Source organism: Amblyomma mixtum, chromosome 3, assembly GCF_055824585.1.
Source record: "Amblyomma mixtum isolate Tamu chromosome 3, ASM5582458v1, whole genome shotgun sequence".
NCBI lineage: Eukaryota > Metazoa > Arthropoda > Arachnida > Ixodida > Ixodidae > Amblyomma > Amblyomma mixtum.
Window position 1 is genome coordinate 81,393,445 of NC_143014.1, and position 10,700 is coordinate 81,404,144.

General features: G+C 55.0%; 1 protein-coding gene across 3 annotated transcripts in view; it reads left to right on the top strand.

Annotated features, from left to right (window-relative positions):
• Positions 1-8,792, top strand: part of LOC149350782 (protein tiptop-like) — a 420,494-nt gene extending 411,702 nt beyond the window's left edge. For all 3 annotated transcript variants that reach the window (XM_089579929.1, XM_089579930.1, XM_089579928.1), the window contains exon 2: positions 2,862-8,792. In XM_089579929.1, the coding sequence (XP_089436055.1) occupies positions 2,862-5,707 (2,846 nt within the window). In that variant the 3' untranslated portion in view covers positions 5,708-8,792. The remainder of the gene's footprint in view (positions 1-2,861) is intronic.
• The last annotated feature ends 1,908 nt before the right edge of the window (positions 8,793-10,700 follow it).

Consider the following 10,700-nt stretch of genomic DNA (forward strand, 5'->3'; position numbering starts at 1 on the left):
TCGACACAGCGCGGAAGCTCACGCCGATAAGCGCATCAAGGTGGCATGGAAAAGCACTAGGAGTGCACCAAAATCTTCTTGCTTCTATTGTGCTGCGGCGCTGCAGTCGACATGGCAAACTTCAGCGCAGGTACCCTATACCACGCGAAAGTAGGAACGAGTAGAGTGCGGCCGTTCACATTCATAGCCTTCGATGAATTCGGACACAGCGTTTGTATAGGGGTTCTTCCCTCATTGATGGTCGAAAGAACCGTCCGAGATGAAGAACGCCGCATGAAGTTGGTTTCCGCTCTTCGACCATGCCTGCAATGTTCAGTGCCGGGCCTCAATAAAAGCCACTACAATGTTATCTGAATTTGTAGCCGATCAGTCATCCTTCTGCCATGCTTGCCCATTAGTTTTGTGCACCTCTTTCCTGAACCTTATTAGCCCCCGCGTGGAGTGTAGGGAGCTCGATTTGTTTTTGCGAAGAGCTTTGGAATCTAAGGAGAAATTGTCTCACGCGTGAGGTCACCGATCACTGGGGCCGGCGGCATTTGGCGTGGTATACGTGTGGTTGCCGAGAGAGCTATCGTTCAGCGCCATCTACTAGAAATGCAGTTGTACAAAACTCAAAGGAGCCATTGTAGTGGCACTGACGCTGAGTAATTAACGCGAGTAATTACACCGGAAACAAGGTATTTTGAGAACCAAAAAGTTTTGTTTGTAGACAGCACATGTATTCCGTGCTCTCGCTGATTCACCGGGCGGTCCTTTTATAGTATATGTAGCGGGCTTAGTGAGCAAATGCTGTCCGAAGGAAGGTTAACTGCATTACCTTCCGTTGTGCGCAGCCGCTCCTCATGTTTCCATGTCGTTCGCGTTGGGTTGTTCTTCGTTGATACGCGGTTGGATCAGTCAGTTCGAGTAAAGGCTACGTGGTATCTTTCGCTCTCTGTCGTCGCTGCGTAGGAGTCTGTGGCTCTCATCTTGGGCGGCGCGTGCTTGGAGAACACGCAGAAGACTGACCACTTTACTCCTGCTCTAACCTGACGCTCCTCCCCAGCATCGAAAAAGGTTCATTTGCTTCGAAATGAACAAGTGTAACAATGAGAGCACGAGGAAAAAGGAAAGAAAAGACCTCCTTAACTTGGTGCTCACGAGTTGTGTGGCATGGGGCCTTTGAAAGGGGAAACGAACCTTATAAAAATGCATTCGTTTGGCGTGGTCTTGTCTTCTGTTCGCGCATTTCTGTCGGCTGAAGAGAACGAAGAGGAGGTAGGGTGCACCCGAAATCATGGTGCTGAGTTGACGCGTTCTTCGCAAGCGTAGTGCGTGATCGACGAATCGTTGTACATAGGCAGGATCTATTCTTCCTTGCACTTCCGTAACCGCCGCCAGCGACCGCTAATGCTTGGCTGTAATGCTCTTGCCGCGTAGAATAAGCGAACTAGTGCGGAAGGTGGCACGCTTGAAACAAAATACTTGCTTACGCTTCTTAAAAATAACAAGCATGATAAAGAGTCGAACTTGTGCACGGATTATTCCTTAATATAGAACTGGGGAACAAAAACTGTTAACGTTTATTAATTCAAAGGGCTTTGCGTCAAATAACCGCCCGCGACCAATGTTTTTTTGTTACTTAGTTCTCTTCTTTTTACGATAATTTTCTTTAGTGATTGTGAAACCCACAGTCCAGAACTGAAGTGTGCCTGCTGCACTGACGGCACGGCGAAGAGCACATCTGTTGTTCAGCGCTCCGGTTTTCAAGCAGTCTTGCTGATCGTGGTGGTGCATCGCTGGAGAGTGAATACATTCACAGACGAGCCTTCGTGCGATTTCTGTATGTCGTGCCACTAACGAGCGGTCCCGCCTTGCCCTCTGCTTTTTGTTTTCTATCCGTGTTTCGGATCTCGCTGTCCTGCACGGCTCCTATGGTTCAGCATGACTTGAACAGCGTTAACTGCTGTCTCGGATTCTTGCCTCTTCGCCACCTTCGTCAGTGCTTTGGGATTTTTTTTTTTTTTGCTGTAGGCCGCGTCATTCTTTCATGCATTTGGTGAGGCCACGTAGTTCAGTAACCGCCTCGGAATTCGGATGTAGCGTCTGTGTGAAAGGCCTGACGCCACGCACAACGTGTGCAGCCATTGTGTGTGAGTACGCAGCCGGCCGAAATTTCACCCGTCCCTAGTGCAGTGTGGCTTGACTGTGGGGCGTCATCGGCGTGTATGGCATACATCATGGGCGTCCTCGCGAGGCGCAAAACGCTCGACGGCGGAGCAGGTACGCGCAGCGGTGAACAACAGCCACGCTCGCTCGCAGCCAACAGCAGCACCTGGCTTCCGCAAGCGCGGGCCATCTATCATGGCAGCCTCTGCGTCGGTTGATACTTGACGGAGACAGGAGCGAAGAACGACGCCAGCGCGCGCCTGCTCGGCACGCTCGTCGCGCTGGAGAGAGACACCTCTTTTTTACTCTTTTGTCGCGCACGCGGGGAGATCTAGTGCGGCTTACAGTTGGCGTCGAGGGAAAAGCGAAGGGGACCGTGTGGCGTTCTTCTCCTTTGGCGCGGCGGTCGAGCTGTTCTTAAGCTCCGCAAATTAAGCATCTGTGTGTACACTGAGCAAAAAGGAGAAACCGCGAATTTATTTTCCTGGTGCTCGCCGTCAGATGTGAGATACAGTATTTTGCCGTTTCTTATTTTCCTTAGTGGTTTCGAAGCAACCGAAACCAAGCGCCCTAGTCGCTTGCTCTAGTGTGTCACGCTGAGTGCATGGCAGATATGAACTAGCCTGTGCTCCTCTTATTACCTCGCAGTGTGAACGCTTTGCAGAGGTGTGTGGGTGCTCAGTTGTGACCTTCTCTGCTTTGTTTGTTCGCAGGGGAGGAAGGCGAGGCGAAAGCAGACGCCCCTGCCGACGAGGCCAAGGAGGACGGCTCGGTGACAAGCGACACGCGAAGCACGTCGCCGCCGGCCGAGACGCCTCCTGCCGAGCCGCGGTCTTCGCCGGTGGACAGCGAGCGTGCTTCGGCGGCGACGCCCAAGGCGCCCTTCTCCCCCATGCAAGATGAAGAGCCGATGGGCGAGCCGTCGGCGCCCAAGGAGGAACCGGAGGAGCCGCCGCGCAAGACCAGCACCCCAGCGCGTGACGAGGCGCCCCCGATCCTGGCGCCAATGGTCGTCGTTAAGAAGGAAGAGGAGGACGAGGAAGATGAAGAGGACGCCCCGCTCGACTTCAGCCTCAAGAAGCCGTCGGGAAGTGACGTGGCCGAGTCAGGGGATGAAGACATGGCGGCTGCAGAAGGCTCTGCGGCCAACGGTGCCACCACCGATTCGCCTCTCGACCTCTCGGTGTCCCGGCGAAGAGCGCGAACTGTACCGCATGAGCACAAACCTGCCAAACTGGGCCGGCTAGAACCGGTGCCAGGAGGACCCTGGCTTGGGGCTCGAATGCCGTCAGCTTCGGCGCCAGTGGGGTTGGGCGCCAGGGCGATCGGCTCCGAGCCACATCACCAGCACCAGTCATGGAACGGCAAGGTGAAACGAGAACGGAGCACCTCGTCCGAACTGAGTCACCCGACGGGTTCTGCGATGAAGATGGCATTCTCTGAAAAGACCAAGGGAGACGCGTTCCGGCCTGCTTCGAACCGGCAGAACCCGTGGCAAAGCCAGTGGATCAGCCGGAGCGGTGAGCAAACCAAGGATGTCTTCACGTGTGTCTGGTGCAAGGAGTCGTTTCAGTCATTGGCGGACATGACGCTGCACATGAAGCAGTCGCCGCGTTGCGGTATGGCCGGGATGCACGCGGCCGCGCCGCCACCTCCGAGCGCAGCAGCAGGCCACACAACTCCTCCCCCGCCAAAGCTTACAGCTACGCCGCCAGGCGCCTCTGGCGCAACCACGAAAGACGGCGTGCCCCTACCTCGCAAACTCGTTCGTGGTCAGGACGTCTGGCTGGGAAAAGGCGCTGAACAGACGAGGCAGATCCTCAAGTGCATGTGGTGCGGACAGTCGTTCAAGTCGCTTGCCGACATGACAACGCACATGAGGGTCACGCAGCACTACACAAACATCATCAGCCAAGAGCAGATCATCTCGTGGCGGACTCCGGAGGATAAACTTGCCAATCAGTCGCAAGTCAACGCGGTACTCACGTGTAAAGTATGCGACCAGGCCTTCGGCTCCTTGAAAGAACTCAGCTATCACATGGTCAAGAACTCTCACTATAAGGAGCATATTCTGCGCTCCATCACTGAGGGTGGCGGGCGGCGAAGACAGACGCGTGAGCGACGCAAGAAGTCGCTGCCTGTGCGTAAGCTGCTCGAACTGGAACGTATGGAGATGACGGCACGTTCTGGAGCGCCCAGCAATCAGACGTCTCCAAGCCCGCTTGGCGCTGCTGAGTCCGACGGCAAGATTGCCTGCGAAGAGTGCGCCGAAAAGGTGGACGCCAAAGACTTTGTCCAGCACATCAAAAGCTGCAGCCGCTCGCAGCAGTTGCTCAAGACCGCGTTGCAGCAGCAGACTCGACCCGAGCCCTGCTCTTCCAACGAGTCACGCAAAAGCGCCGAGGATGACACACCACCGCCTCCACCGCCGCCGTTGGAGTCGCCGCGTCCCCAGTCTGCTGAACCCGATCGCGCGGCCTCCACCGAGTCGGAGAAAAGGCCCAATTCGACGTCATCGTCGTCGACATCGGTCCTCAACGCCATCGAAAGACTCATCGAGAAGAGTTTCGATAGCAAGGGCAAGCGCGGAGGGCCCACTTCGGCTGGGATATTGCAGCGACTTGGCATCGACGAGGAAGTCTACCCTCCGTGGCATCCCGCGGGCTCTCCCCGTTACGGGGCCATCAAGTCGGCCGGCCACTCGCCGCGGCTGACTGGGGGCCTCGCGTCGCCATGTCCATCCGAAGAGACGCCTGCGAACCACGCTTCGCCCCGCAGCGGCGTGTCTTCGCCTGACAAGGACGCAGAGCCGCCCGTGCTTGACCCGGAACGCCTGAGCCAGCCTCGGTCGCCCGCGGAGTCCGTGTCGACGAGGGCCAGCTCGCCGGGCGCAGACGACCTGGTGATCGCGGACGGGCTGCCATCTCGGCGGTCGTCCGAGCGCGGCGGGCCGGACACGGACGACCTTTCGTCGTCCTCATCTTGCGACACTCCGCTGGCCGAGATGAAGACGGCGTCTCCCAAGGCCAAGCAGAGCCCGCGAGCGGCAGCCTCGTCGCGCCCCAGGCGCGGCCAGCACAATGGCGAAGGCGACGCGGTCTCGGACCATCCGCTCAAGGAGCTGCAGAAACTGCTGGACAAGACGGACGCGCACCTGTCGCGCGCCAACGCGCCGCAGGCGGCCAGCCCGGGCTCCATCCTGGCGTTCAGCTGGGCCTGCAACGACGCGGCCACATCGGACTCGCTCATGAAGTGCGCCTTCTGCGACACGCACTTTGTGTCCAAGGGCGCCTACCGGCACCACCTATCCAAGATGCACTTCATCAAGGACGGCTCCGCGGCGCCGCCGCCGCAGCCCGGTGACTCGCCCACCTGGAAGGCCAAGGAGCCCGCGGGGCCCAAGGAGGCGCCGCCGGCCGCCGGCAGCCACGGGCCGGCGGCCGGCTCGCCCGCCGCCTCGCCGGCCAGCTCGCCGGCGGCGCCCGCCGACGAGAGCCCACACTCCAAGTTTCTCAAGTACACGGAACTGGCGAAGCAGTTGTCCAGTAAGTACGTGTGACCCCCAGGGACTCGGCCGGACAGTTGTGTGGCTCGCCAAGCTGGGACGCGGAGCAATCTTTCCATGTGATTCTCATTCTTTCGACACCTCGTTCTTCGAACCCCGTTTGTGATGATGACAGTTTGTGGACTCAAGACTTGTGCTCTTTGAGTGAATCGTGTGAGCATGGCCAGCCTATGCCTGCCTCCGCCGCCTCCGGCGATCGGGTCTTCACTTACAGATCTGGGCGACCGTTACTTAACTGACCTTAATGGGGCTGCCCGTAACCAAGTGTTCAGGCTGGGGGACGCTAGTCGCCTGGCAATCCACAGAGTGGCAATGCTCAAGCAAAACAGAATTCCATGCGCCGGTAGCAGTCACGAGGTGGCGGCCGGAAGGCATTGGCTGGCTTCCTTAATGTGTGCACCAGAACCAACATTCCTTAATTTATGACCGTGCCGCGATGTACGCCCTTTCGTCTTCTTTACGTTCTGTTTATTTTTTTTTTTCGGAGCTCACTCTTGTCATTGATTACATATCCATGGGAGGTGGAAAATTTTCAGTGTTTGCAATAAGGCATTTGACGCATGGGCGATGGCGTTGAAAGGCTGTGTTGTTTCGTTTCCAACGTCGCGCCCCTTCTATGTGTCTGGAAAGCAGTGACAAGAGGACGGGACAGCGGTAGCTCAGAGGTTGTTCTCTATGTTGCGCGTCTTGTCCGGTGTTTCAAAGGAGTAGTGGCCGCAAGAAACATTTCTGCAACTATTCCAAGCGACAGCCCTTGTTTGTGACCACATACCTGCAGCAGTGCACCTCGGTGTTCCATATCAAACCTTGTGATGCTGTGTTTATTCCTTGAGTTCTTCAAAAGAACTGCGCGAGTTAGCGATGAGTCGATGTTGTAGTGCTTGCGCGGGTCACCGCGCTGGGAAATGCCTTTATACGTGTACATAGAAGCGACATTGCTTTCCTTTTTTTTTTTCTGTTCGTGGGGTCTCAAGTCCTACATGCATATATTGTACTATAGTTAAGTGTGATTACCAAGAATGAATTGCGCATGGATCGTCGGTTTCAGGCAGTTGCTTTTATCCTCATGCACGCTGATGCTCACGTTTATATTGAAAACGCAAAGCGTTTGCGAATCTCTTCATTGGGACGGCTTCAGTTGGTTGCTCACAGATGGCACGAGAGGGCCCTCTGCGACTGGTTGCTGTTCCACGGACGTCTTAACAACCAAAGATGCGCGCGTCAATAGGCCTGTGCGCAGTCTGAACACATTATCACTCGGCAAGAGCGCGGGAAATCTCGGCCTGCCCGGCTCGCAGCAGCGGCGGGGCGGTCTCCTTCCCTCTCTTGCCGCTCTTTCTGTTCGTCTTTCAGTGTCGCTAAAGTTCGCCACATGCCGGCAGGGGCCGCCGCTGCAGAGGATCAGCGAGCTTTGTTGCCTGTTTCGCCGCGGGTCATTCGAGGGGAAAGAACAGCAGCGCCTAAGCACTGGGCCGATTGCTGTGCGGGGACCGCGGCGCGAGGGGCGTGCGCACGAGAGGCCGTCATCTAGGTCCCGCCGGAGAGCTAGAGCGAACAAGGACCGGGATCGTAATTTGAAAACTGCAATGCGGCACGCGAGCCGGCGAGATTGAAACGACGCAATAACCGGTGAGAGCTGTTGTCGCGTGCAAGATTCCGGGAATGGCGCCTCGCAGCCATGTATTTTCACTTGGGGTGTCAGTGCGGTAGGTGAAAACTCGTCCACGAGACCGCGGCCGAGCTGCCTGTTGGCAGGCGGCATCTTTTCTATTATGTATCCGGCACGTAGATTTGCGCAGACCTGGAGCGCGCGCCGCCGCAACGGCAAGAGCCGCCCTTCCCCAGATACGTTTACGCGGATAATAAGGAAATTTCGCCGCTGACTCGCCCGCAGCTGGAGCCGCATTCTGTGCGCTCCTGGTGCGCGCATTAGCGCGGCCGCCGCTATTCCCAAGTTCCTTTGTGACAACTTCGGAGGCGCCGCCTTTGTCGGCCCCCCCGCGTAATTTATAGAAGTACTTGTCTGACGCTCGCTGGTCGCAATCGCGTTCTCTCTGCGGCGCGGGTCGGCGGACCGTGCGCACTCGGGGCACTAAACGCGCCCCGCTGGTGCCCCGGAATGAGCTCTTTAGCTGCGCGCCCGAAATGATGTTGCATATCACGCCGATGATGCTGCGTGGCGCGAAGGAATCCCTGGAAGTGGCGCGGCCGCGTCTTCTTCTTGGCACGGGCCAAGCACCCGGTCCGGGCGCCGCCCCCGATTTGTGTAAAGAGGAAAAAAAAAGTGCTAAGCTGGCGAACGTTGTTGTAGCCTGTATCTCGTTATATAAAGGAACCTGCGCACTCGTCTCCTTGCAATCAGGCACGCCTGCCACCTGCGACTCCCAGGCGTCTCTGAACCAGCGCCCCCGCATGTCTATCTAGCATCTCGATCTCTCTCTCTCTCTCCCCCCCTTTTCTCGCGACTCTTGCGGCGTTTCACCCCCGAGAGCCTCGCGGGCAAGCGCACCTCATCTCCCATCGGCGCGCTCTGGCGACGGCCCCATGTCTCAATCAATCCCGGTAGAAGTGAGGACAAAAAGCTGTCGTTTTTCCTTTCTTGTCTCGTATCTGTTTCTGCTTGGTTCTCTCGAGAGCGTTGCGTTTCGCCGCATGTCCGGGTCCCCCCCAAGCACAGCTGCTGTGCGTGTGAGTGGCTTTTTCAGTGTGTCTGCGCGTGTGACTGTGTGTCTCGGCGAGCGTCGCCCTCCCTCGCGGATGCTCGGCGGCGCTGCGAAACAAAACAAAAGTAGCACAAGGGCGGGAAGAAGGGACAGAACACCGTACGACGACCTGTGTGGCCACTTGTCCCGGAAAAAGAGAGAGAAAAAAAACCCCGAAACAACAACAAAAAAAGGATAACACGCGGTTTTGTTTGTTGTGGTTCCCAGGAACGCATTTGTTTCTGTTTTTGAGTTGGCAAGTGCTTCCACTTTTCCCGCATTGTACATATGACCATTGAGACGAAAAACTTGAAATTGTATATGTCTATATTCCTATTATTTATTACTAATAAACTCTATATCGCGACTGCGGATCACTGCTGTGTGTGTGTGTCGTCCTTGGCCACCTGGCACTCTGGCACGTCAGCGGCTGTGCTGCGCGCTCTCCAGCGGCGGACGCCGAGGAATACGGAGAGCGCACGGATGCTTGCGGAAACCAAGTCGCCATCTTACCTTGTAGGCCTTGGAAAAGAAGGGTGCCTAGCCGTTCATCCTGGCTTCCGTTTTATGGTTACGTTCTAGTTATACAGAAGCTAGACTTGCCACCAGGACCAGATGGGGATGTTAGCGGCGACCGACTTCTGTCTGCTTTATTACTTCAGCTATTGGCGATGAAGTAGCAGTTGCAGTCAACGACGACTGAGAAAAAAACATTAAATACATCACGTAGCCGCGTACAAGCGTTCTAGAGAGGCCGAAGCTTCCAACTCCTAGTAGTAAAAACATCGTTATTTCTGTCTCTCAGGACACCCTACCTGAAAGTGGACAGCTTCATCTCTGATGGCAAGGCAACAGGTAATATTATGGAGCTCGCGCAGGGATCCTCCCGCCTCTGAGCGTTGCACACGGTGCGTAACTACGGTTGGATATGCAAAAAAGACGAGCTGCTGATTAAGAGTGCATAAGAGGCAAAATTCACCAACTGATTCATTTCGAAAATTTACATGCATATACAGGGTGTCGCACACAGCGTCAGCAGATAGACAAAAAATGTATGCGTGATGCCGGAAGCTTAAGCAATATTGTTATAGAGTCATTCAGAGAAAGCAGGACAAGTTCGTGTTCTCATTTGATTAGTAAGAATTATTCTACTTTCATTTTAATGCTAATTATTCTATTTATAATTAATTAATCTAAGGTGTACACGCGAAAAATATCAAGTATAAATCTATTGGCCATGTAAAGAAACCGCAGCCTCCGAAAACGCCTTTTTCCTGAACATTTTCCGCACCGCGCAGCAAACGCAACTCAGGCGAAGATACTACGCGTGCTGGCAACTATACCGGCAGCATGATCTTGAACATACTAAGTCAACGGCTAATAGGGGGTGCTGTCTGTCTACATGTGGGTTTAACGCACGCGCTCCAGTCGAGAACCATTTAGGTTTTGCACTCTTTACCCACAGCACGGACGACACACCGTAAACCCACCACTACGAAAATTACGCCGTTTCTGTTTTTTTTTTGTTCAGATTCCGCAACTTCCTGAATGAGCGTCTTGGATCTACACTGGCTTAACATTTGTTCGTTAGGTTAACGAGCATTTATTTATGTATATCGCAAAAGCATCTCAGCGTGCTCTAGGCGTAAGAGTACTGCTTCAGTTCAATGCTGCAGCATGTGCGAGTTCATGTCAAAATTCATTGACTCTCGCTGCTCTGGAAACCCAGCTTGCATTCTCATAAACTTCGCTCATATATTTCAATGACTGCCGCTGATATTGTCCATATGCACACACATCAGTACGCCATACTGAATTTAGACGACTCGCACAAATCAAATTTCCTTATAGTGCATGACCAACATAGTCATGTGTTTCGTCTTGGTTTTCTCTTACTGGCTCCCATCATATCTTGTGACGTCAGCCAACACTTGTTACGTCACGTCTGACTAAATTCAATTAAAGATTGATCGCCCTAGGCGAGCAGATCTAAACGCTACACAACGACGTTTGCTGCAATTTAGCATAAACGCGTTCGAAACTGTGCGCTTGGTGCTGATGCGTGACTGCAGTTTGCTTGGCGATACTAATAGCCCGAAGGACACATTGAAACACAGACTCGTGTGGCGCCCACTCATTCAGCGCGCAAGCTGCGTTGGCAAGGTAAGTGGCGCGGGGTGCCGTTGAGCTCTGTAGGTGGTGGGCGTTGCTGCTCCAGGGCGGTGAGCTCATTCTGTCACCTTTGCAATCTCCAGACCAGCGGCGCAGCAGCTAGCTACCTTCAG